Below are 26,245 nucleotides of genomic sequence, written 5' to 3'. Positions count from 1 at the left end.
AACTGGTATAATAATACACTGTGCATTACCAAATATATATACACTCCCTGAGAGGAATCCTATCTACTGGGAACACATATTGGAAATTCAGAGGCATGACCCTGTATCGTCTCCTCTCACTGATCCCAAACCCTCGAGTGACTGTGCTCACCTTTTCAAACACCACCATGAGGTCATCTTTTGAGAGTTTCCCTTTCTTTCCTCTGTCGCTACTTTGGAAGAAGTCTACAAATCGCAGCCTTTTTTTATCTAAATATTCTTGGAGTAACTTAATTGGCTCCAGGGAGGGTAGATTAATCTTTGGAGTGATGCCATAAAATTTGCTGGATGTCTTTTGCTGCTGCGATGTGCTTACCTGCAATACATGTGTCAAAATTACTTTATCAACTCAATCGCTAAAATTACTTAATTATCATTACTTTTAAATCACTTCGCTCATCAGGGGAAGGAACCCTCGCTGATGTTTCCCCCTCTCTATAAAGCCAATCATGGTGCCCAACTGCTGTTTGATTGGGATCAGCAGTGGACTATATCTGGTCGGTATGGCTGGCTCACACCTGGCGTTAGTGATTTCTTTACCCACTAAGCCATCAGTTGAGCTTTTCGTTAAGCTGCCGGTACAGATTTTTTGAATTGCCGTTCAACGATTACTCATTACCCGACCTTTACGGAGCCCCAATATGCTATACTGTAGCCTTCGTTAGGGCAGGAGCAGTGTCTTGCAGTGGTCACGCTGGACAGATGTGGGTCACCCCCATCTACTTGCCATCAAAAGCTATATCCTCCACATCACGATGAAGCAGTGATGCTGGCCTGCCTGCACAGTTCAATCCCTCACAAACGGCAGTGTGTACATTTTTTGCAGTCTCCGTTATTTAACAAAGCAATGATGCAGATGTGCTGCCAGTATGAACCATGGGACAGGGGGGGTCTGGAGACAGGGGGGCGCAAATCCGGGAATGGATATCTGGGGATCCGGGGATGGATGGGTAGGTCCTGGGTTCTGCAGACAGGGTCCAGCCGGGGTTGTGTCTGAGGACAGGGGGGGAAATCTGGGGACAGGGGGGGGGGGAAATCTGGGGACAGGGGGGGGGGGAAATCTGGGGACAGGGGGGGGGGGAAATCTGGGGAGGGGGGGGGGAAATCTGGGGAGGGGGGGGGGGAAATCTGGGGACAGGGGAAATCTGGGGACAGGGGGGGGGGAAATCTGGGGACAGGGGGGGGGAAATCTGGGGACAGGGGGGGGGGGAAATCTGGGGACAGGGGGGGGGGAATCTGGGGACAGGGGGGGGGGGGAAATCTGGGGACAGGGGGGGGGGGAAATCTGGGGACAGGGGGGGGGAAATCTGGGGACAGGGGGGGGGAAATCTGGGGACAGGGGGGGGGGGAAATCTGGGGACGGGGGGGGGAAATCTGGGGACAGGGGGGGGGGGAATCTGGGGACAGAGGGGGGGGAAATCTGGGGACGGGGGGGGGGGGAAATCTGGGGACGGGGGGGGAAATCTGGGGACGGGGGAAATCTGGGGACAGGGGGGGGGAAATCTGGGGGCAGGGGGGGGGAAATCTGGGGACGGGGGGGGGAAATCTGGGGACAGGGGGGGGGAAATCTGGGGACAGGGGGGGGGGGAAATCTGGGGACAGGGGGGGGGGAAATCTGGGGACAGGGGGGGGGGGAAATCTGGGGACGGGGGGGGGGGAAATCTGGGGACAGGGGGGGGGGGAAATCTGGGGACAGGGGGGGGGGAAATCTGGGGACAGGGGGGGGGGAAATCTGGGGACGGGGGGGGGGAAATCTGGGGACGGGGGGGGGGGAAATCTGGGGACAGGGGGGGGGGAAATCTGGGGACAGGGCTCGGGGGGGGGGGGGAAGAGGAATGGACTCTGGGGGGGGGGGAAGAGGATCGGGGATCTGAGGACGAGGGTCCGGGGGGATCCGAGGATCGGGGTCCGGGGGGATCCGAGGACCGGGGGGATCCGAGGATCGGGGTCCGGGGGGATCCGAGGATCGGGGTCCGGGGGGATCCGAGGATCGGGGTCCGGGGGGATCCGAGGACCGGGGGGATCCGAGGATCGGGGTCCGGGGGGATCCGAGGATCGGGGTCCGGGGGGATCCGAGGACCGGGGTCCGGGGGGATCCGAGGACCGGGGTCCGGGGGGATCCGAGGACCGGGGTCCGGGGGGGGGATGTCTGGGGATGGGGTTCCGGGGGTCAGTCGCGCTTTTTCTATAACAGAGAGATTTGCCCCTGGAGGCGGCCGCTGACCTCGGGCTCGGGTTTTGCCGGCGGGGTTCGGACTCTCCGCTCCCGGCTCTCCAGGGTCTCCAGGACGCGGAGCTCCAGATCAGTGGCCCAGATTTTGCTGTTGATCCAACTCTTGAGATCCGCCGCCGCCTCCAGATCGGCCCTCTGCCGCTTCCTCAGCGCCAACCACTGGTCGTACCCGACCGGCGCGTCCGGCTCCACCTCCGCCCGCTGGCCCTCGGCCGGGTGAAGACAGGGCCAGGGCCGGGGCCGGAGCCGGGCTGGAGCGGGTGCCGCGGTGATGACTCTGACTCGGCACTTCGAGGGACCGAAGATCTTCGAAGCCATTCGGAAGAACTTGGTTTGGACCAATTCCCGGCTGCGGCGGCGGGACCAGGAGCCCACACCCGGCCCCAGGCCCGGCCCCACACCCTGCCCCAGGCCCGGCCCCACACCCTGCCCCAGGCCCGGCCCCACACCCTGCCCCTCGCCATCCCCCGGCCCCTCACCATCCCCCGGGCCCACACGCTCCCCCTCACCATCCCCATCCCCCGGCCCCGGGCCCACACGCTCCCCCTCACCATCCCCATCATCCCCATCCCCATCCCCATCCCCATCACCATCCCCATCCCCCGGGCCCACACACTCCCCCTCACCATCCCCCGGCCCCGGGCCCACACGCTCCCTCTCCGGCTGCTCCATTGCGATTGGCGATCGGAGCTGCAGGCCTCAGCCGGTTACCGGGGCAACCGGGCACTGCATCAAGATCCGCCCCACCGTGCCCATTGGATGACAGGAGCGGCCTGGGTTCCTTCTGAAATCTGGTTGGTTAATGTCCACGTCAATCAACCCGTCGGCGAGGCGACACTGGGCGAGGGGCCACGGGGGGAGACTGAGGAGACTCTCCTCTCGGGACTGGGGCGCCCTCCTATCATTGAAGTGAAGTGAACCTGCTCTCACTGCCACCAGAGGAGGGTCAGCTCATCCGCATGAGCGGAGGGCATCTCATTCGCTTAAGAATATGATGCAATACCATGAGGTATTGTTAGGAGGCCGCTGCGGCACAATGAGAGGATCCATACCATGGAAGGTAGGGCATCTCAGTCCCATGAGAGGAGGACCACATCAGTCCCATGAGAGGAGGACCACATCAGTCCCATGAGAGGAGGACCACATCAGTCCCATGAGAGGAGGACCACATCATTCCCATGAGAGGAGGACCACATCAGTCCCATGAGAGGAGGACCACATCAGTCCCATGAGAGGAGGACACATCAATCCCATGAGAGGAGGACCACATCAATCCCATGAGAGGAGGACCACATCAATCCCATGAGAGGAGGACCACATCAATCCCATGAGAGGAGGACCACATCAATCCCATGAGAGGAGGACCACATCAATCCCATGAGAGGAGGACACATCAGTCCCATGAGAGGAGGACCACATCAATCCCATGAGAGGAGGACACATCAGTCCCATGAGAGGAGTATCACATCAATCCCATGAGAGGAGGACCACATCAGTCCCATGAGAGGAGGACACATCAGTCCCATGAGAGGAGGACCACATCAATCCCATGAGAGGAGTACCACATCAGTCCCATGAGAGGAGGACCACATCAGTCCCATGAGAGGAGGACCACATCAGTCCCATGAGAGGAGTATCACATCAGTCCCATGAGAGGAGGACCACATCAATCCCATGAGAGGAGTACCACATCAATCCTATGAGAGGAGGACACATCAGTCCCATGAGAGGAGTACCACATCAGTCCCATGAGAGGAGGACCACATCAGTCCCATGAGAGGAGGACCACATCAATCCTATGAGAGGAGGACACATCAGTCCCATGAGAGGAGGACCACATCAATCCCATGAGAGGAGTACCACATCAGTCCCATGAGAGGAGTACCACATCAGTCCCATGAGAGGAGGACCACATCAGTCCCATGAGAGGAGGACACATCAGTCCCATGAGAGGAGTACCACATCAGTCCCATGAGAGGAGTACCACATCAATCCCATGAGAGGAGGACCACATCAGTCCCATGAGAGGAGTATCACATCAGTCCCATGAGAGGAGGACCACATCAGTCCCATGAGAGGAGTACCACATCAATCCCATGAGAGGAGGACCACATCAGTCCCATGAGAGGAGGACCACATCAGTCCCATGAGAGGAGGACCACATCAATCCCATGAGAGGAGTACCACATCAATCCTATGAGAGGAGGACCACATCAGTCCCATGAGAGGAGGTCCACATCAGTCCCATGAGAGGAGGACCACATCAGTCCCATGAGAGGAGTACCACATCAATCCTATGAGAGGAGGACCACATCAGTCCCATGAGAGGAGTACCACATCAGTCCCATGAGAGGAGGACCACATCATTCCCATGAGAGGAGGACCACATCAGTCCCATGAGAGGAGTACCACATCAATCCTATGAGAGGAGGACCACATCAGTCCCATGAGAGGAGTACCACATCAATCCTATGAGAGGAGGACCACATCAGTCCCATGAGAGGAGTACCACATCAATCCTATGAGAGGAGGACCACATCAGTCCCATGAGAGGAGTACCACATCAGTCCCATGAGAGGAGGACCACATCAGTCCCATGAGAGGAGGACCACATCAATCCTATGAGAGGAGGACCACATCAGTCCCATGAGAGGAGGACCACATCAGTCCCATGAGAGGAGTACCACATCAGTCCCATGAGAGGAGGACCACATCAGTCCCATGAGAGGAGGACCACATCAATCCTATGAGAGGAGGACCACATCAGTCCCATGAGAGGAGGACCACATCAGTCCCATGAGAGGAGGACCACATCAGTCCCATGAGAGGAGTACCACATCAGTCCCATGAGAGGAGTACCACATCAATCCTATGAGAGGAGGACCACATCAGTCCCATGAGAGGAGGACCACATCAATCCCATGAGAGGAGGACACATCAATCATAGAAATTTACGGCACAGAAGGAGGTCATTCAGCCTATTATGTCTGTGCCAGCCAAAAATGATCATTCCATCCTAATCCCACTTTCCAGCCCTTGATCCTTAGCCTTGTAGGTTATGGAATTTCAAGTGCATCTTCAAGCACCTTTTAAATATGATGAGGGTTTCTGCCTTTACCACTCTTCCAGGCAGTGAGTTCCAGACTTCACCACCCTCCAAGTGAATTTTTTTTCCTCAGTTCCCCTCTAATCCTTGTACCTTTGATCCCTCTGTTAAGGGAAATAAGTCCTTCCTGTCCACTCTATCTAGGCCCCTCATAATTTTATACACCTCAATTAAACCTCCCCTCAGCCTCCTCTGTTCCAAAGAAAACAACCCCAGCCTATCCAATCTTTCCTCATAGCTAAAATTCTCCAGTCCTGGCAACATCCTCGGAAATCTCCTCTGTACCCTCCCTAGTTGAATCACATCTTTCCTGTAATGTGGTGACCAGAACTGTACACAGTACTCAAGCTGTGGCCGAACTAGTGTTTTATACAATTCTAGCATAACCTCCCTGCTCTTATATTTTATGCCTTGGCTAATAAAGGAAAGTATCCCCTATGCCCTCTTAACCACCTTATCTACCTGTCCTGCTACCTTCAGGGATCTGTGGACATGCACTCCAAGGTCTGTCTGTTCCTCTGCACATCTCCATATCCTCCCATTTATTGTGTATTCCCTGGCCTTGTTTGCCTTCCCTAAAGGCATTACCTCACACTTCTCAGGATTGAATTCCATTTGCCACTTTTCTGCCCACCTGACCAGTCCACTGATATCTTCCTGCAGTCTACAGCTTTCCTCCTCACTATAAACCACACAGCCAATTTTTGTATCATCTGCAAACTTCTTAATCATGCCCCCTATATCTAAATCTAAATCATTGATATGTACCACAAAAAGCAAGGGATCTAGTACTGAGCCCTGCAGAACCCCACTGGAAACAGCCTTCCAGTCACAAAAACACCCGTCGACCATTACCCTTTGCTTCCTGCCACAGAGCCAATTTTGGATCCAACTTGCCACTTTCCCTTGGATCCCATAGGCTTTTACTTTTTTGACCAGACTGCCATGTGGGACCTTGTCAAGAGCCTTGCTAAAATCTATGTAGACTACATCAAACGTGCTACCCTCATCCACCCTCCTTGTTACCTCCTCAAAAAATTCAACCAAGTTAGTCAGACACGACCTTCCTTTAACACCTCAGTCCCATGAGTGGAGGACCACCTCAGTCCCATGAGTGGAGGACCACCTCAGTCCCATGAGTGGAGGACCACCTCAGTCCCATGAGTGGAGGACCACCTCAGTCCCATGAGTGGAGGACCACCTCAGTCCCATGAGACAGGGGACAGCTCAGTCCATAATGTATAATGTAGGGAAATGTGAGGTTACTCACTTAGGGTAGGAAGAATAGAAAAACAGAGTATTTTTTAAATGGTGAGAAATTAGAGAGTCCTCAGAGAGATTTGGGTGTCCTCATACAAGAAACACAAAAAGTTAGCATGCAGTTACAGCAAGCAATTAGTAAGGCAAATGGCATGTTGGCCTTTATTGCAAGGGGGTTGGAGTATGAGAATAAGGAAGCCTTGCTACAATAGTACAGGGCTTTGGTGAGACCTCACCTGGAGTACTGTGTACAGTTTTGGTCTCCTTATCTAGGAAGGATATACTTGCCTTAGAGGCGGTGCAACGAAGGTTCACTAAGTTGATTTCTGGGATGAGATGGTTGTCCTGTGAGGAGAGATTGAGTGGAATGGGCCCATATTCTCTGGAGTTTAGAAGAATGAGAGGTGATCTCATTGAAACATATAAGATTCTGAGGGGGCTTGACAGGGTAGATGCTGAGAGGTTGTTTCCCCTCGCTGGAGAGTCTAGAACGAGGGGGCACAGTCTCAGGATAAGGGGTCGGCCATTTAAGACTGAGATGAGGAAAAATTTCTTCACTCAAAGGGTTGTGAATCTTTGGAATTCTCTACCCCAGAGGGCTGTGGATGCTCAGTTGTTGAGTATATTCAAGACTGAGATAGATAGATTTTTGGATTCTAGTGGAATCAATGGATATGGGGAAAGTGGAGTTGAGGTCGATGATCAGTCATGATCTTATTGAATGGCGGAGCAGGCTCGAGGGGCCATAATCCTGCTCCTATTTCTTATGTTCTTATTTTCTTATGTTCAGCTGAGGTGGCAGAGGAGAGGAGAGGAGAGAGAGTGTCCCATAAAAAGGCGGGAGTTGGATGCCCGAGAACAGCTGGGGCAGCAGAGCAGAGGAGAGGGAGCGGCCCATAAAAAGGCGGGGGCCAGAGAGCAGCTGAGGCAGCAGAGCAGAAGAGAGGGAACCGGAGGCCCGAGAGTAGCTAAGGCGGCAGAGCGGAGGAGAGGGAGCCGGAGAGCACGAGAGCAGCTGAGGAGGCGGAGTGGAGGAGAGGGAGTTGGAGGCCCGAGATCAGCTGAGGTGGAGGAAAGGGAGGTGGAGGAGAGGGAGCCGTAGGCCCGAGAGCAGCTGAGGCGGCAGAGAGAAGGAGAGGGAGCCGGAGGCCCGAGAGCAGCTGAGGCGAAGGAGAGGAGGAGAGGGAGTTGGAGGCCCGAGAGCAGCTGAGGTGGAGGAGAGGAGGAGAGGGAGTTGGAGGCCCGAGAGCAGCTGAGGTGGAGGAGAGGAGGAGAGGGAGTTGGAGGCCCGAGAGCAGCTGAGGTGGAGGAGAGGAGGAGAGGGAGCCGGAGGCCTGAGAGCAGCTGAGGCGAAGGAGAGGAGGAGAGGGAGTTGGAGGCCCGAGAGCAGCTGAGGTGGAGGAGAGGAGGAGAGGGAGTTGGAGGCCCGAGAGCAGCTGAGGTGGAGGAGAGGAGGAGAGGGAGCCGGAGGCCTGAGAGCAGATGAGGTGGAGGAGAGGGAGCCGGAGGCCTGAGAGCAGCTGAGGCGAAGGAGAGGAGGAGAGGGAGTTGGAGGCCCGAGAGCAGATGAGGTGGAGGAGAGGGAGCAGGAGGCCTGAGAGCAGATGAGGTGGAGGAGAGGAGGAGAGGGAGCTGGAGGCCCGAGAGCAGATGAGGTGGAGGAGAGGAGGAGAGGGAGCCGGAGAGCGCGAGAGCAGATGAGGTGGAGGAGAGGGAGCCGGAGGCCCGAGAGCAGATGAGGTGGAGGAGAGGAGGAGAGGGAGCCGGACAGCGCGAGAGCAGATGAGGTGGAGGAGAGGGAGCCCGAGAGCGCAAGAGCAGATGAGGTGGAGGAGAGGAGGAGAGGGAGCCGGAGAGCGCGAGAGCAGATGAGGTTGAGGAGAGGAGGAGAGGGAGCCCGAGAGTGCGAGAGCAGATGAGGTGGAGGAGAGGAGGAGAGGGAGCCGGAGGCCCGAGAGCAGATGAGGTGGAGGAGAGGAGGAGAGGGAGCCGGAGGCCCGAGAGCAGATGAGGTGGAGGAGAGGAGGAGAGGGAGCCGGAGGCCCGAGAGCAGATGAGGTGGAGGAGAGGAGGAGAGGGAGCCGGAGGCCCGAGAGCAGATGAGGTGGAGGAGAGGAGGAGAGGGAGCCGGAGGCCCGAGAGCAGATGAGGTGGAGGAGAGGAGGAGAGGGAGCCGGAGGCCTGAGAGCAGATGAGGTGGAGGAGAGGAGGAGAGGGAGCCGGAGGCCCGAGAGCAGATGAGGTGGAGGAGAGGAGGAGAGGGAGCCGGAGAGCGCGAGAGCAGATGAGGTGGAGGAGAGGAGGAGAGGGAGCCGGAGGCCCGAGAGCAGATGAGGTGGAGGAGAGGGAGCCGGAGAGCGCGAGAGCAGATGAGGTGGAGGAGAGGAGGAGAGGGAGCCGGAGAGCGCGAGAGCAGATGAGGTGGAGGAGAGGAGGAGAGGGAGCCGGAGGCCCGAGAGCAGATGAGGTGGAGGAGAGGAGGAGAGGGAGCCGGAGAGCGCGAGAGCAGATGAGGTGGAGGAGAGGAGGAGAGGGAGCCGGAGAGCGCGAGCATCAGGGACACAGGATAAAAACCTAAAGTGACTTCAGCACAAGGGAAGGAGCTGATTGGTGAGTAGCTGGTGAGTGTTTTTTTTAAGTTTTTAGTTTATATTCAGTTAAGTTTAGTTAATAATATAATAAATTGAGGCATGGCAGGGCACCTCACACCCGTGAAATGCACATCCTGTGCCATGTGGGAACTCCAGGGTGCTCCCTGTGTCCTGGACGACCACAGGTGGAGGAAGTGTTGTCAGCTCGAGGAGCTCCAGCTCCGGATTTCAGAGCTTGAGCAGCAGCTGGTGTCACTGCAGAGCATCCACGAGGCTGAGTGTTTCGTGGATAGCACGTTTCAGGAAGTGGTCATCCCACAGCTTAAGAGAGTGCAGGCAGAGAGGGACTGGATGACCGCCAAACAGACAAGGAGGACCAGGCAGGTAGTGCAGGAGTCCCATGAGGGCATCTCGCTCTCTAACCGGTATTCTGAATACTGGTGGGGGAGAGGGTTCCTCTGGGGAGCGCAGCCAGAGCCAAGTCCACGGCAGCACGGGTAGCTCATCTGTACAGAGCGGGAGGAGAAAGGTCAGGAGAGCGATAGTGATAGGGGATTCTATAGTTAGGGGAGCAGACAGGCGTTTCTGTGGCCGCAGATGTGATTCCAGGATGGTATGTTGCCTTCCTGGTGCCAGGGTCAAGGATGTTACTGAGCAGCCGCAGAACATTCTGGACGGGAAGGGTGAACAGCTTGAGGCTGAGTTCCATATCGGTATCAACGACATAGGTGGAAAGAGGGATGAGGTCCTGCAGGCAGATTTTAAGGAGTTAGGAAAGAGATTAAGAATCAGGACCTGAAAGGTAGTAATCTCCGGATTACTCCCGGTGCCACGCTCTAGCGAGTATAGAAATAGGAGGATAGAGCAGATGAATGCGTGGTTGTAGAGATGGTGCAGGAGGGAGGGCTTTAGATTCCTGGGACATTGGGACCAGTTCTGGGGGAGGTGGGACCTGTACAGACCGGATGGGTTGCACCTCAACGGAGCTGGGACCAATGTCCTCGCGGGGAGGTTTGCTCGTGCTGTTGGGGGGAGGGCGTTTAAACTAATTTGGCAGGGGGATGGGCACCAGGATGTAGCATTGGGAAGGAGAAACCAGGTGCACAAAGGATTGAGAGAGAAAGATAGCACTAGAGTAAGAAATAGTAGGGTATTAGGTGGGATCAGACTGAGAGAGAGTACAAGAGGGTCTAAGATAGGTTTGCAGTGCATATGTGTAAATGCACAAAGCGTGTTAAATAAGGTTGGTGAGCTGCAGGCGCAAATAGCCACATGGGAATACGATGTCATGGCGATAACAGAGACCTGGCTCAAAAAAGGGCAGGATTGGGTACTAAATATTCCTGGATACAAGGTGTTCAGGAAAGATAGGGAAGAAAGGAAGTGGGGGGGGGTGGGGTGGTGGCAGTATCGATTAAGGAGAATATTGCAGTGCTGGAGAGAAAGGATGTCCTGGAGGGGTCAAGGACAGAATCTATTTGGTTAGAGTTAAGAAACAATAGAGGTGCCATTACACTACTGTGGGTATTCTATAGGCCACCAATTAGTGGGAAGGAGATAGAGGAGCAAATTTGCAGAGAAATTACAGAGAGGTGCAAAAGCCATAGAGTGAAACGGGAGACTTCAACTATCCTAATATAGACTGGGATAGTGAGAATATAAGGGCCAAAGAGGAGGAGAACTTTCTTGACTGTTACGTTTCTGGCCCAACGAGGAAGGAGGCATTGCTGGACTTGGATCTGGGGAATGAGGTGGGCCAAGTGGAGCAAGTGTCAGTGGGGGAACATTTAGGGAACAGCGATCATAGTATCATAAGGTTTAGAATAGCTATGGAAAAGGACATGGACCACCCTAAAGTAAAAATATTCAATTGGAGGAGGGCCAATTTCAATGGGATGAGAACAGATCTGGTTGGAACCGGCAGGCAAAACTGTAATTGAACAATGGGCGGCCTTCAAGGAGGAGATGGTTCGGGTACAGTCTAGGTACATTCCCACAAGGGAGAAAGGTAGGGCAACTAAAGCCAGAGCTCCCTGGATGACAAAAGAGATAGAGAGTAAGATGAAGCAGAAAAAAGGGGCTCATGACAGATGTCAGGTTGATAATACAAGTGAGAACCAAGCTGAATATAGAAAGTTCAGAGGGGAAGTGAAAAAGGAAATAAGAGGGGCAAAGAGAGAGTCTGAGAATAGACTGGTGGCCAACATAAAAGGGAATCCAAAAGTCTTCTATAGGCCTGTAAACAGAAAACAGATAGTAAGAGGAGGGGAGGGGCCAATCAGGGACCAAAAAGGAAATCCACTCATGGAGACAGAAGGTACTAAATGAGTACTTTGCATCTGTCTTTACCAAGGAAGAAGATGCTGCCAGAGCCTCAGTAAATGAAGATGTGGTTCAGATACTGGATAGGCTAAAAATTGATAAAGAGGGACCAGAAAAGCTGGCTGTACTTAAAGTAGGTAAGTCATCCAGTCCAGATGGGATGATCATAGGTTGCTGAGGGAAGTAAGCGTGAAAATTGCAGAGGTACTGGCCATAATCATCCAATCATCCTCAGATATGGGGGTGGTGCCAGAGGACTGGAGAATTGCAAATGTTACACCCTTGTTCAAAAAAGGGTGTAAGGATAAACCCAGCAACTACAGGCCAGTCAGTTTAACCTTGGTGTTGGGGAATCAATAATCTGGGACAGAATTAGCAGTCAGCTAGACAAGTGTGGATTCATTAGGGAAAGCCAGCACGGATTTGTTAATGGCAAGTCGTGTTTAACTAACTTGATAGAGTTTTTTGATGAGGTAACAGAGAGGGTCGATGAGTGCAATGTGGTTGATGTGGTGTATATGGACTTGCAAAAGGCATTTGATGAAGTGCCACATAATAGGCTTGTCCTCAAGATTGAAGCCCATGGAATAAAGGGGGCAGTAGCAGGCTGGATACAGAATTGGCTAAGTAACAGGAAGCAGAGAGTAGTGGTGAATGGTTGTTTTTCGGATTGGAGGGAGGTGTACAGTGGGGTTCCCCAGGGGTCGGTACTGGGACCATTGCTTTTCTTGATTTATATTAATGTTTTGGACTTGGGTGTACAGGGCACAATTTCCAAATTTTCGGATGACACAGAACTTGGAAGTGTAGTGAACAGTGAGGAGGATATTGATAGACATCAAGAGGATATAGACAGGCTGGTGGAACGGTGGACACGTGGCAGATGAAATTCAATGCAGAAAAATGCGAACTAATACATTTTGGTAGGAAGAACGAGGAGAGGCAATATAAACTAGAGGGCACCGTTCTAAAAGGGGTACAGGAACAGAGAGATCTGGGGGTATATGTGCACAAATCATTGAAAGTGGCAGGGCAGGTTGAGTAAGCAGTTAAAAAAGCATATTGGCTCCTGGGTTTTACAAATAGAGGTGTTAGCGTAAAATTTGGGCTGTTGGGTTAAAGGCAACGATGAAGTGACTATTGGGTACATGGCGGTGGTCTTTACCCTGAAACCACACCGAAATGCGCTTTGTGTAGATTAGACTAACCCTAATTAAAAGTTTAAATATAACGCTTGACTACTAACAAAATGGACTCTACTAAACAAAATGGATTCTGTGACTGTGGGAAAGACAGTTAGAAGCGCTGAGTTTGTACATTCCAAAACTGGCTTACAGTCTGGGAATACAAAAGACATTTCACAACGAACTGATAAAACTATAGAACCAGACTGCGTGAAACAAAGGCATACTGTCTTAAGGCGATAACAGTTGTTCGAACTTAATTGGTTAATGTGTAAGCAGTCCGTTGTTGCTATGCGAACTTAATTGGTTAATGTGTAAGGAGTCCGTTGTTGCCATGCGGGCTTAATTGGTTAATGTGTGTAATCAAGATTAATGATGTAAAAGCTACTGAAAATCTGTATTTCAAAGGTATAAAAAAGCATGACAACCATTTTAAAGTTGAGAAAGGTGACTGCGTACACTGCGGAGTGTCCAGCTGTTCTCCCAAAGCTTTGTCCAATAAACTGCATGTTGAATCTTTAAGTCTGACTCCGAGTGGTGATTTTTCCCACAACAGAGGCATAGAGTACAAAAGCAAGGAAGTCATGATGAACCTTTATAAAACATTGGTTCGACCACAGCTGGAATATTGTGTCCAATTCTGGGCACTTTAGGAAGGATTTACTAAAATTGTTTCAGGGATGAAGGACTTCAGTTACGTGGATACACTGGAGAAGCTGGGGTCTAGACAGAGTAGATAGAGAGAAACTGTTCCCATTGGCGAAAGGGTCAAGAGAACATACATTTAAGGTGATTGGCAAAAGAACCAAAGGCGACATGAGGATAAACTTTTTTACACAGCGAGTGGTTAAGATCTGGAATGCACTGCCTGAGCGGATGTTAGAGGCAGATTCAATCATGGCTTTCATAAGCAAATTGGAAAAAATGTGCTGAGCTACAGGGAAAGGATGGGGGAGTGGGACTAGCTGGATTGGTCTCGCAGAGAGTCTGCACAGACTCAATGGGCTGAATGGCCTCCTTCCGTGCTGTAACCATTCTATGAATCTATGATTCTATTGTCTGCCTGTCCTGCTACCTTCAGGGATCTGTGGACATGCACTCCAAGGTTCCTCTACACCTCTCAGTATCCTCCCATTTATTGTGTATTCCCTTGCCTTGTTTGCCCTCCCTAAATGCATTACCTCACACTTCTCTGGATTGAATTCCATTTGCCACTTTTCTGCACACCTGACCAGTCCATTGATATCTTCCTGCAGTCTACAGCTTTCCTCCAGATGAACCCTGGAATCTATCAGAGAGTTTGATAAATGTATTGGGATATATCAGAGGAATGGATAAACAAACTGGGACCAATCAGAAGGATTGATAACCGCAATGGGGGCTTATCAGAGCGATTGATAAACACACTTGGATCTATCAGATGGATGGTTAAAAACACTGGGACCTGCCAGAGAGCTTGATAAATGCACTGGGAAATATCATAGGGAATGATAAACACATTGGGACATTCCAAAGTGATGGATAAACAACACAGGGACCTATCAGACGGATTGGTAAACACACTTGTACCTATCAGAGGGATTGATAATTTCACTGTGAGCTATTAGAATGATGCATAACCACACTAGGACCGGTCAGAGGAATGGATAAACAAACTGGGACCTCTCAGAGGTATTGAGGAACACATTGGGACCTATCAGAGGGATTGATAAACATTCTGGAAACTATCAGAGGGAATGATAAACACACTGGGACCTGAGAGGGATTGAACTACACAGTGGGACCTGTCAGAGAGATTGATAGACTGGGACCTATTAGAGGCATGGATAGACACATTGGGATCTATCAGAGGTATTGATCAACACACTGAAACCTGTCAGAGGGATTTATGAACACTCAGGGATCCATCAGAGACATTAATAAATACACTGGGACCTATCAGAGAGATTGATAAACTCAATGGGACCTATCAGAGGGATGGATAAATACACTTGGATCTATCTGAGGGATTCATAAACACACCAGATGTATGGTTAAAGCCCTGGAACCTATCAGAGCGATTGATAAACACACTGGGACTTCTCAGGTGTATGGTTAAAACCCTGGAACCTGGCTCAGAGTTTGAAAAACAAACTGGGACCTATCAGAGGAAGGCATAGACACACTGGGACCAATCAGGAGTGATAATCTCACTGGGACCTATCAGAATGATTCATAAACACACTGGTACCTATCAGAGAGATTGAGAAACACATTTGGAGCTATCAAAGCGATTGATAAACAGACTGGGACCTATCAGAGGGAAGGATATACTACACAGGGACCAAACAGAGGGATTGATAAATATACTGGGACCCATCATAGGGACTGATAAACTCACTGGGACCGATCACATAGAAACATGGAAAATAGGAGCAAGAGTAGGCCATTCGGCCCTTCGGGCCTGCTCCGCCATTCAAAATGATCATGGCTGATCGTCTAACTCAGTACCCTGTTCCCGCTTTTTCCCCATATCCCTTGATCCCTTTAGCATTAAGAAATATATCTATTTCCTTCTCGAATACATCTAATGGCTTGGCCTCCACTGCCTTCTGTGGTAGAGAATTCGACAGGTTCACCACCCTCTGAGTGAAGAAATTTCTCCTCATCTTGGTTCTAAATGGCATACCCCGTATCCTGAGACTGTGAGACCTGATTCTGGACTCCCCAGCCATCGGGAACATCCTCCCTGCATCTAGTCTGTCTAGTCTTGTTAGAATTTTATATGTTTCAATGAGATCACCTCTCATTCTTCTAAACTCTAGTGAATGTAGGCCTAGTCGACCCAATCTCTCCTCATACGTCAGTCCAGCCATCCCAGGAATCAGTCTGGTAAACCTTCGTTGCACTCCCTCCATGGCAAGGACATCCTTCCTCAGATAAGGAGACCAAAACTGCACACAATACTCCAGACATGGTCTCACCAAGGCCCTGTATAACTGCAGTAAGACATCCCTGCTCCTGTACTCAAATCCTCTTGCAATGAAGGCCAACATACTATTCGCCTTCCGAACTGCTTGCTGCACCTGAATGCTCGCTTTCAGAGACTGGTGTACAAGGACACCCAGGTCTCGTTGCACCTCCCCTTTTCTCAATCTATCAGCATTCAAATAATAATCTGCTTTTCCGTTTTTACAACCAAAGTGGATAACCTCACATTTATCCACGCTATACTGCATCTGCCATGTTCTTGCCCACTCACCCAACTTGTCTAAATCACATTGGAGCCTCTTTGAATCCTCCTCACAGCTCACATTCCACCCCAGCTGGATGCTGGAGATGAGAGAGGTTGGAGGTGAGAAGTTGGTGGCTGGAGGTGAGAGAGACGGAGATGAGTTGGAGGTTGGAGGAGAGAAAGAGAGAGCGAGGGAGTAGATTTGGAGGCTGGAGGTGTTGTTAGAGGCTGGAAGTAAGGGAATTTGGAGGCTGGAGGTGAGAACAGGAGACGAGTTGGGGGCTGGAGGTGAGAGAGAGAGAGAGAGTTGGGGGCTGGAGGTGAGAGAGAGAGAGAGAGAGTTGGGGGCTGGAGGTGAGAGAGAGAGAGAGTTGGGGGCTGGAGGTGAGAGAGAGAGAGAGAGAGTTGGGGGCTGGAGGTGAGAGAGAGAGAGAGAGAGTTGGGGGCTGGAGGTGAGAGAGAGAGAGTTGGGGGTTGGAGGTGAGAGAGAGAGTTGGGGGCTGGAGGTGAGAGAGAGAGAGAGTTGGGGGCTGGAGGTGAGAGAGAGGGGGAGAGTTGGGGGCTGGAGCTGAGAGAGAGAAAGAGAGTTGGGGGCTGGAGGTGAGAGAGAGTTGGGGGCTGGAGGTGAGAGAGAGAGAGAGTTGGGGGCTGGAGGTGAGAGAGAGAGAAAGAGAGTTGGGGGCTGGAGGTGAGAGAGAGAGAAAGAGAGAGAGTTGGGGGCTGGAGGTGAGAGAGAGAGAGAGAGTTGGGGGCTGGAGCTGAGAGAGAGAGAGAGAGTTGGGGGCTGGAGGTGAGAGAGAGAGAAAGAGAGTTGGGGGCTAGAGGTGAGAGAGAGAGAGAGTTGGGGGCTGGAGGTGAGAGAGAGAGAGAGTTGGGGGCTGGAGGTGAGAGAGAGAGAGAGAGTTGGGGGCTCGAGGTGAGAGAGAGAGAGTTGGGGGCTGGAGGTATGAGAGGGAGAGAGAGAGAGAGAGTTGGGGACTGGAGGTGAGAGAGAGAGTTGGGGGCTGAAGGTGAGAGAGAGAGAGAGAGAGTTGGGGGCTGGAGGTGAGAGAGAGAGAAAGAGAGTTGGGGGCTGGAGGTGAGAGAGAGAGAGCGAGGGAGTAGATTTGGAGGCTGGAGGTGTTGTTAGAGGCTGGAAGTAAGGGAATTTGGAGGCTGGAGGTGAGAACAGGAGACGAGTTGGGGGCTGGAGGTGAGAGAGAGAGAGAGAGTTGGGGGCTGGAGGTGAGAGAGAGAGAGAGTTGGGGGCTGGAGGTGAGAGAGAGAGAGAGAGAGTTGGGGGCTGGAGGTGAGAGAGAGAGAGAGAGAGAGTTGGGGGCTGGAGGTGAGAGAGAGAGAGTTGGGGGTTGGAGGTGAGAGAGAGAGTTGGGGGCTGGAGGTGAGAGAGAGAGAGAGTTGGGGGCTGGAGGTGAGAGAGAGGGGGAGAGTTGGGGGCTGGAGCTGAGAGAGAGAAAGAGAGTTGGGGGCTGGAGGTGAGAGAGAGTTGGGGGCTGGAGGTGAGAGAGAGAGAGAGAGAGTTGGGGGCTGGAGGTGAGAGAGAGAGAAAGAGAGAGAGTTGGGGGCTGGAGGTGAGAGAGAGAGAAAGAGAGAGAGTTGGGGGCTGGAGGTGAGAGAGAGAGAGAGTTGGGGGCTGGAGCTGAGAGAGAGAGAGAGAGTTGGGGGCTGGAGGTGAGAGAGAGAGAAAGAGAGTTGGGGGCTAGAGGTGAGAGAGAGAGAGAGTTGGGGGCTGGAGGTGAGAGAGAGAGAGAGTTGGGGGCTGGAGGTGAGAGAGAGAGAGAGTTGGGGGCTCGAGGTGAGAGAGAGAGAGTTGGGGGCTGGAGGTATGAGAGGGAGAGAGAGAGAGAGAGTTGGGGACTGGAGGTGAGAGAGAGAGTTGGGGGCTGAAGGTGAGAGAGAGAGAGAGAGAGAGTTGGGGGCTGGAGGTGAGAGAGAGAGAAAGAGAGTTGGGGGCTGGAGGTGAGAGAGAGAGAGAGAGTTGGGGGCTGGAGGTGAGAGAGAGAGAGTTGGGGGCTGGAGGTGTGAGAGAGAGAGTTGGGGGCTGGAGGTGAATGAGAGAGAGAGAGGGTTGGGGGCTGGAGGTGAGAGAGAGAGAGAGTTGGGGGGCTGGAGGTGAGAGAGAGAGAGTTGGCGACTGACGGTGAGAGAGAGAGGGAGTTGGGGGCTGGAGGTGAGGGAGAGAGGGAGAGAGAGTTGGGGACTGGAGGAGAGAGAGAGAGAGAGTTGGGGGCTGGAGGTGAGAGAGAGAAAGTTGGGGGCTGGAGGTGAGAGAGGGAGAGAGGGAGTTGGGGGCTGGAGGTGAGAGAGGGAGTTGGGCGCTGGAGGTGAGGGAGAGAGAGAGAGAGAGTTGGGGACTGGAGGTGAGGGAGAGAGAGAGAGGGAGTTGGGGCCTGGAGGTGAGGGAGAGAGAGAGAGAGTTGGGGGCTGGAGGTGAGGGAGAGAGAGAGAGAGAGTTGGGGGCTGGAGGTGAGAGAGAGAGGGAGTTGGGGGCTGGAGGTGAGGGAGAGAGAGAGTTGGGGACTGGAGGTGAGGGAGAGAGAGAGAGGGAGTTGGGGGCTGGAGGTGAGAGAGAGAGTTGGGGGCTGGAGGTGAGAGAGAGAGAGAGAGAGTTGGGAGCTGGAGGTGAGAGAGAGAGAGAGAGAGAGTTGGGAGCTGGAGGTGAGTGAGAGAGAGAGAGATAGAGTTGGGAGCTGGAGGTAAGAGAGAGAGAGTTGGGGGCTGGAGGTGAGAGAGAGAGAGAGAGAGTTGGGGGCTGGAGGTGAGAGAGAGAGAGAGAGAGTTGGGGGCTGGAGGTGAGGGAGAGAGAGAGAGAGAGTTGGGGGCTGGAGGTGAGAGAGAGAGAGAGAGAGAGTTGGGAGCTGGAGGTGAGAGAGAGAGAGAGTTGGGGGCTGGAGGTGAGGGAGAGAGAGAGTTGGGGGCTGGAGGTGAGAGAGAGAGAGAGTTGGGGGCTGGAGGTGAGAGAGAGATAGAGAGAGTTGGGGGCTGGAGGTGAGAGAGAGAGAGTTGGGGGTTGGAGGTGAGAGAGAGAGTTGGGGGCTGGAGGTGAGAGAGAGAGAGAGTTGGGGGCTGGAGGTGAGAGAGAGGGGGAGAGTTGGGGGCTGGAGCTGAGAGAGAGAAAGAGAGTTGGGGGCTGGAGGTGAGAGAGAGTTGGGGGCTGGAGGTGAGAGAGAGAGAGAGAGAGTTGGGGGCTGGAGGTGAGAGAGAGAGAAAGAGAGAGAGTTGGGGGCTGGAGGTGAGAGAGAGAGAGAGAGTTGGGGGCTGGAGCTGAGAGAGAGAGAGAGAGTTGGGGGCTGGAGGTGAGAGAGAGAGAAAGAGAGTTGGGGGCTAGAGGTGAGAGAGAGAGAGAGTTGGGGGCTGGAGGTGAGAGAGAGAGAGAGAGTTGGGGGCTGGAGGTGAGAGAGAGAGAGAGAGTTGGGGGCTCGAGGTGAGAGAGAGTTGGGGGCTGGAGGTATGAGAGGGAGAGAGAGAGAGAGAGTTGGGGACGAGGTGAGAGAGAGAGAGTTGGGGGCTGAAGGTGAGAGAGAGAGAGAGAGTTGGGGGCTGGAGGTGAGAGAGAGAGAAAGAGAGTTGGGGGCTGGAGGTGAGAGAGAGAGAGAGAGTTGGGGGCTGGAGGTGAGAGAGAGAGAGTTGGGGGCTGGAGGTGTGAGTGAGTTGGGGGCTGGAGGTGAATGAGAGAGAGAGAGGGTTGGGGGCTGGAGGTGAGAGAGAGAGAGAGTTGGGGGGCTGGAGGTGAGAGAGAGAGAGAGTTCGGGGCTGGAGGTGAGAGAGTGAGAGTTGGCGACTGACGGTGAGAGAGAGAGGGAGTTGGGGGCTGGAGGTGAGGGAGAGAGGGAGAGAGAGTTGGGGACTGGAGGAGAGAGAGAGAGAGAGTTGGGGGCTGGAGGTGAGAGAGAGAGAGTTGGGGGCTGGAGGTGTGAGTGAGTTGGGGGCTGGAGGTGAATGAGAGAGAGAGAGGGTTGGGGGCTGGAGGTGAGAGAGAGAGAGAGTTGGGGGGCTGGAGGTGAGAGAGAGAGAGAGTTCGGGGCTGGAGGTGAGAGAGTGAGAGTTGGCGACTGACGGTGAGAGAGAGAGGGAGTTGGGGGCTGGAGGTGAGGGAGAGAGGGAGAGAGAGTTGGGGACTGGAGGAGAGAGAGAGAGAGAGTTGGGGGCTGGAGGTGAGAGAGAGAAAGTTGGGGGCTGGAGGTGAGAGAGGGAGAGAGGGAGTTGGGGGCTGGAGGTGAGAGAGGGAGTTGGGCGCTGGAGGTGAGGGAGAGAGAGAGAGAGAGTTGGGGACTGGAGGTGAGGGAGAGAGAGAGAGGGAGTTGGGGCCTGGAGGTGAGGGAGAGAGAGAGAGAGTTGGGGGCTGGAGGTGAGGGAGAGAGAGAGAGAGAGTTGGGGGCTGGAGGTGAGAGAGAGAGGGAGTTGGGGGCTGGAGGTGAGGGAGAGAGAGAGTTGGGGACTGGAGGTGAGGGAGAGAGAGAGAGGGAGTTGGGGGCTGAAGGTGAGAGAGAGAGTTGGGGGCTGGAGGTGAGAGAGAGAGAGAGAGAGAGTTGGGAGCTGGAGGTGAGAGAGAGAGAGAGAGAGAGTTGGGAGCTGGAGGTGAGTGAGAGAGAGAGAGATAGAGTTGGGAGCTGGAGGTAAGAGAGAGAGAGTTGGGGGCTGGAGGTGAGAGAGAGAGAGAGAGAGTTGGGGGCTGGAGGTGAGAGAGAGAGAGAGAGAGTTGGGGGCTGGAGGTGAGGGAGAGAGAGATAGAGTTGGGAGCTGGAGGTAAGAGAGAGAGAGTTGGGGGCTGGAGGTGAGAGAGAGAGAGAGAGAGTTGGGGGCTGGAGGTGAGAGAGAGAGAGAGAGAGTTGGGGGCTGGAGGTGAGGGAGAGAGAGAGAGAGAGTTGGGGGCTGGAGGTGAGGGAGAGAGAGAGAGAGAGTTGGGAGCTGGAGGTGAGAGAGAGAGAGTTGGGGGCTGGAGGTGAGAGAGAGAGAGAGAGTTGGGGGCTGGAGGTGAGAGAGAGAGAAAGAGAGTTGGGGGCTAGAGGTGAGAGAGAGAGAGTTGGGGGCTGGAGGTGAGGGAGAGAGAGAGTTGGGGGCTGGAGGTGAGGGAGAGAGAGAGTTGGGGGCTGGAGGTGAGAGAGAGAGAGAGAGTTGGGGGCTGGAGGTGAGAGAGAGTTGGGGGCTGGAGGTGAGAGAGAGAGAGAGAGAGTTGGGGGCTGGAGGTGAGAGAGAGAGAAAGAGAGAGAGTTGGGGGCTGGAGGTGAGAGAGAGAGAGAGAGTTGGGGGCTGGAGCTGAGAGAGAGAGAGAGAGTTGGGGGCTGGAGGTGAGAGAGAGAGAAAGAGAGTTGGGGGCTAGAGGTGAGAGAGAGAGAGAGTTGGGGGCTGGAGGTGAGAGAGAGAGAGAGAGTTGGGGGCTCGAGGTGAGAGAGAGAGAGTTGGGGGCTGGAGGTATGAGAGGGAGAGAGAGAGAGAGAGAGTTGGGGACGAGGTGAGAGAGAGAGAGTTGGGGGCTGAAGGTGAGAGAGAGAGAGAGAGTTGGGGGCTGGAGGTGAAAGAGAGAGAAAGAGAGTTGGGGGCTGGAGGTGAGAGAGAGAGAGAGAGTTGGGGGCTGGAGGTGAGAGAGAGAGAGTTGGGGGCTGGAGGTGTGAGAGAGAGAGAGAGAGAGAGTTGGGGGCTGGAGGTCAGAGAGGGAGAGAGGGAGTTGGGGGCTGGAGGTGGGAGAGAGGGAGTTGGGCGCTGGAGGTGAGGGAGAGAGAGAGAGAGAGAGTTGGGGGCTGGAGGTGAGAGAGAGAGGGAGTTGGGGGCTGGAGGTGAGAGAGAGAAAGTTGGGGGCTGGAGGTCAGAGAGGGAGAGAGGGAGTTGGGGGCTGGAGGTGAGAGAGAGAAAGTTGGGGGCTGGAGGTCAGAGAGGGAGAGAGGGAGTTGGGGGCTGGAGGTGGGAGAGAGGGAGTTGGGCGCTGGAGGTGAGGGAGAGAGAGAGAGAGAGAGTTGGGGGCTGGAGGTGAGAGAGAGAGGGAGTTGGGGGCTGGAGGTGAGGGAGAGGGAGAGAGAGAGAGTTGGGGACTGGAGGTGAGGGAGAGAGAGAGGGAGTTGGGGGCTGGAGGTGAGAGAGAGAGTTGGGGGCTGGAGGTGAGAGAGAGAGAGCGTTGGGAGCTGGAGGTGAGAGAGAGAGAGAGAGATAGAGTTGGGAGCTGGAGGTGAGAGAGAGAGAGAGAGTTGGGGGCTGGAGGTGAGAGAGAGAGAGAGAGAGTTGGGGGCTGGAGGTGAGGGAGAGAGAGAGAGAGAGAGTTGGGGGCTGGAGGTGAGAGAGAGAGAGAGAGTCGGGAGCTGGAGGTGAGAGAGAGAGAGAGAGTTGGGGGCTGGAGGTGAGGGAGAGAGAGAGTTGGGGGCTGAAGGTGAGAGAGAGAGAATTGGGGGCTGGAGGTGAGAGAGAGAGAGTTGGGGGCTGGAGGTGAGAGAGAGAGTTGGGGGCTGGAGGTGAGAGAGAGAGTTGGGGGCTGGAGGTGAGGGAGAGAGAGAGTTGGGGGCTGAAGGTGAGAGAGAGAGAATTGGGGGCTGGAGGTGAGAGAGAGAGAGTTGGGGGCTGGAGGTGAGAGAGAGAGTTGGGGGCTGGAGGTGAGGGAGAGAGAGAGTTGGGGGCTGAAGGTGAGAGAGAGAGAATTGGAGGCTGGAGGTGAGAGATAGCGTTGGGAGCTGGAGGTGAGAGAGAGGGAGAGAGAGAGAGTTGGGGGCTGGAGGTGAGAGAGAGAGAGAGAGAGAGAGAGTTGGGGACTGGAGGTGAGGGAGAGAGAGAGGGAGTTGGGGGCTGGAGGTGAGAGAGAGAGTTGGGGGCTGGAGGTGAGAGAGAGAGAGCGTTGGGAGCTGGAGGTGAGAGAGAGAGAGAGATAGAGTTGGGAGCTGGAGGTGAGAGAGAGAGAGAGAGAGTTGGGGGCTGGAAGTGAGGGAGAGAGAGAGAGAGAGAGTTGGGGGCTGGAGGTGAGAGAGAGAGAGTTGGGGGCTGGAGGTGAGAGAGAGAGTTGGGGGCTGGAGGTGAGAGAGAGAGTTAGGGGCTGGAGGTGAGAGAGAGAGTTGGGGGCTGGAGGTGAGAGAGAGAGTTGGGGCTGGAGGTGAGAGAGAGAGTTGGGGGCTGGAGGTGAGGGAGAGAGAGAGTTGGGGGCTGAAGGTGAGAGAGAGAGAATTGGGGGCTGGAGGTGAGAGAGAGAGAGTTGGGGGCTGGAGGTGAGAGAGAGAGTTGGGGGCTGGAGGTGAGGGAGAGAGAGAGTTGGGGGCTGAAGGTGAGAGAGAGAGAATTGGAGGCTGGAGGTGAGAGATAGCGTTGGGAGCTGGAGGTGAGAGAGAGGGAGAGAGAGAGAGTTGGGGGCTGGAGGTGAGAGAGAGAGAGAGAGAGAGAGAGTTGGGGACTGGAGGTGAGGGAGAGAGAGAGGGAGTTGGGGGCTGGAAGTGAGGGAGAGAGAGAGAGAGAGAGTTGGGGGCTGGAGGTGAGAGAGAGAGAGCGTTGGGAGCTGGAGGTGAGAGAGAGAGAGAGAGTTGGGAGCTGGAGGTGAGAGAGAGAGAGAGAGAGTTGGGGGCTGGAAGTGAGGGAGAGAGAGAGAGAGAGAGTTGGGGGCTGGAGGTGAGAGAGAGAGAGTTGGGGGCTGGAGGTGAGAGAGAGAGTTGGGGGCTGGAGGTGAGAGAGAGAGTTAGGGGCTGGAGGTGAGAGAGAGAGTTGGGGGCTGGAGGTGAGAGAGAGAGTTGGGGCTGGAGGTGAGAGAGAGAGTTAGGGGCTGGAGGTGAGAGAGAGAGTTGGGGCTGGAGGTGAGAGAGAGAGTTGGGGGCTGGAGGTGAGAGAGAGAGTTAGGGGCTGGAGGTGAGAGAGAGAGTTGGGGGCTGGAGGTGAGAGAGAGAGTTGGGGGCTGGAGGTGAGAGAGAGAGTTGGGGCTGGAGGTGAGAGAGAGAGTTAGGGGCTGGAGGTGAGAGAGAGAGAGTTGGGAGCTGGAGGTAAGAGAGAGAGAGAGAGTTTGGCGGCTGGAGGTGAGAGGGAGAGAGAGTTGGGGGCTGGAGGTGAGAGAAAGAGTTGGGGTCTGGTGGTGAGAGAGAGAGAGTTGGGGGCTGGAGGTGTGAGAGAGAGTGAGGGTTGGGGGCTGGAGGTGAGAGAGAGAGAGAGTTGGGGGCTGGAGGTGAGAGAGAGAGAGAGTTGGGGGCTGGAGGTGAGAGAGAGAAAGTTGGGGGCTGGAGGTGAGAGAGAGAGAGCGTTGGGAGCTGGAGGTGAGAGAGAGAAAGTTGGGGGCTGGAGGTCAGAGAGGGAGAGAGGGAGTTGGGGGCTGGAGGTGGGAGAGAGGGAGTTGGGCGCTGGAGGTGAGGGAGAGAGAGAGAGAGAGAGTTGGGGGCTGGAGGTGAGAGAGAGAGGGAGTTGGGGGCTGGAGGTGAGAGAGAGAAAGTTGGGGGCTGGAGGTCAGAGAGGGAGAGAGGGAGTTGGGGGCTGGAGGTGAGAGAGAGAAAGTTGGGGGCTGGAGGTCAGAGAGGGAGAGAGGGAGTTGGGGGCTGGAGGTGGGAGAGAGGGAGTTGGGCGCTGGAGGTGAGGGAGAGAGAGAGAGAGAGAGTTGGGGGCTGGAGGTGAGAGAGAGAGGGAGTTGGGGGCTGGAGGTGAGGGAGAGGGAGAGAGAGAGAGTTGGGGACTGGAGGTGAGGGAGAGAGAGAGGGAGTTGGGGGCTGGAGGTGAGAGAGAGAGTTGGGGGCTGGAGGTGAGAGAGAGAGAGCGTTGGGAGCTGGAGGTGAGAGAGAGAGAGAGAGATAGAGTTGGGAGCTGGAGGTGAGAGAGAGAGAGAGAGTTGGGGGCTGGAGGTGAGAGAGAGAGAGAGAGAGTTGGGGGCTGGAGGTGAGGGAGAGAGAGAGAGAGAGAGTTGGGGGCTGGAGGTGAGAGAGAGAGAGAGAGTCGGGAGCTGGAGGTGAGAGAGAGAGAGAGAGTTGGGGGCTGGAGGTGAGGGAGAGAGAGAGTTGGGGGCTGAAGGTGAGAGAGAGAGAATTGGGGGCTGGAGGTGAGAGAGAGAGTTGGGGGCTGGAGGTGAGAGAGAGAGTTGGGGGCTGGAGGTGAGAGAGAGAGAGAGTTGGGGGCTGGAGGTGAGAGAGAGAGAGAGTTGTGAGCTGGAGGTAAGAGAGAGAGAGAGAGTTTGGCGGCTGGAGGTGAGAGAGAGGGGGAGAGTTGGGGGCTGGAGGTGAGAGAGAGAGTTGGGGGCTGGAGGTGAGAGAGAGAGTTGGGGGCTGGAGGTGAGAGAGAGAGTTGGGGGCTGGAGGTGAGAGAGAGAGAGAGTTGGGGGCTGGAGGTGAGAGAGAGAGAGAGTTGTGAGCTGGAGGTAAGAGAGAGAGAGAGAGTTTGGCGGCTGGAGGTGAGAGGGAGAGAGAGTTGGGGGCTGGAGGTGAGAGGGAGAGAGAGTTGGGAGCTGGAGGTGAGAGAGAGGGGGAGAGTTGGGGGCTGGAGGTGAGAGAGAGAGAGAGTTGGGGGCTGGAGGTGAGAGAGAGAGAGTTGGGGGCTGGAGGTGAGAGAGAGAGTTGGGGGCTGGAGGTGAGAGGGAGAGAGAGTTGGGAGCTGGAGGTGAGAGAGAGGGGGAGAGTTGGGGGCTGGAGGTGAGAGAGAGAGTTGGGGGCTGGAGGTGAGAGAGAGAGTTGGGGGCTGGAGGTGAGTGAGAGAGAGTTGGGGGCTGGAGGTGAGTGAGAGAGAGAGTTGGGGGCTGAAGGTGAGAGAGAGAGTTGGGGGCTGGAGGTGAGAGAGAGAGTTGGGAGCTGGAGGTGAGAGAGAGAGTTGGGAGCTGGAGGTGAGAGAGAGAGTTGGGGGCTGGAGGTGAGAGAGAGGAGCTGGAGGTGGGAGAGAGGAGTTAAGGTGAGTGGGAGAAAGGAGTTGGGAGTGAGAGAGAGGGAGGAGTTGGGAGTGAGAGAGAGGGAGAGGAGTTGGGAGTGAGAGAGGGAGAGGTGTTGGGGGCTGGTGGGGAGAGGGAGAGGGAGAGTAGTTGGAGGTGAGAGGAGCTGGAGGTGAGAGAGGGAGAGAGGAGTTAGGGTGAGTGGGAGTAAGGCGTTGGGAGTGAGAGAGAGAGAGGAGTTGGGAGTGAGAGAGAGGGAGAGCAGTTGGGAGTGAGAGAGGGAGAGGAGTTGGGGGCTGAAGGTGAGAGAGGGAGAGAAGTTGGAGGTTGGAGGTGAGGTTTTGGTGGCTTGAAGTGAGAGAGACGGAGATGAGTTGGAGGTTGGAGGTGAGAAAGAGAGAGCGAGGAGTTGTTGGTTCAAGGTGAGAGAGGGAGAGAGTAGATTTGGAGGCTGGAGTTGTTGAGAGAGAATAGTTAGGGGCTGAAGGAAAAGGGGAGATGAGTTG

The 26,245-nt window shown here is 54.7% G+C and overlaps 1 protein-coding gene across 1 annotated transcript in view; it reads right to left on the bottom strand.

The window, feature by feature from the left end:
• The window catches only part of si:dkey-197j19.5 (uncharacterized), a 94,013-nt gene extending 91,314 nt beyond the window's left edge, over positions 1-2,699 (bottom strand). The window contains exons 1-2 of the mRNA XM_067998273.1: positions 2,264-2,699; positions 152-355 (exon numbers count right to left, since the gene is read on the bottom strand). Of these exons, the coding sequence (XP_067854374.1) occupies positions 152-355; positions 2,264-2,590 (531 nt within the window). The 5' untranslated portion in view covers positions 2,591-2,699. The remainder of the gene's footprint in view (positions 1-151; positions 356-2,263) is intronic.
• Positions 2,700-26,245: the final 23,546 nt, after the last annotated feature.

This window comes from Heptranchias perlo, chromosome 17 (genome assembly GCF_035084215.1).
Source record: "Heptranchias perlo isolate sHepPer1 chromosome 17, sHepPer1.hap1, whole genome shotgun sequence".
NCBI classification, from domain to species: domain Eukaryota; kingdom Metazoa; phylum Chordata; class Chondrichthyes; order Hexanchiformes; family Hexanchidae; genus Heptranchias; species Heptranchias perlo.
The sequence above is the reverse complement of the archived record's forward strand: the minus strand, read 5'-3'. Positions and strand labels throughout refer to the sequence as shown.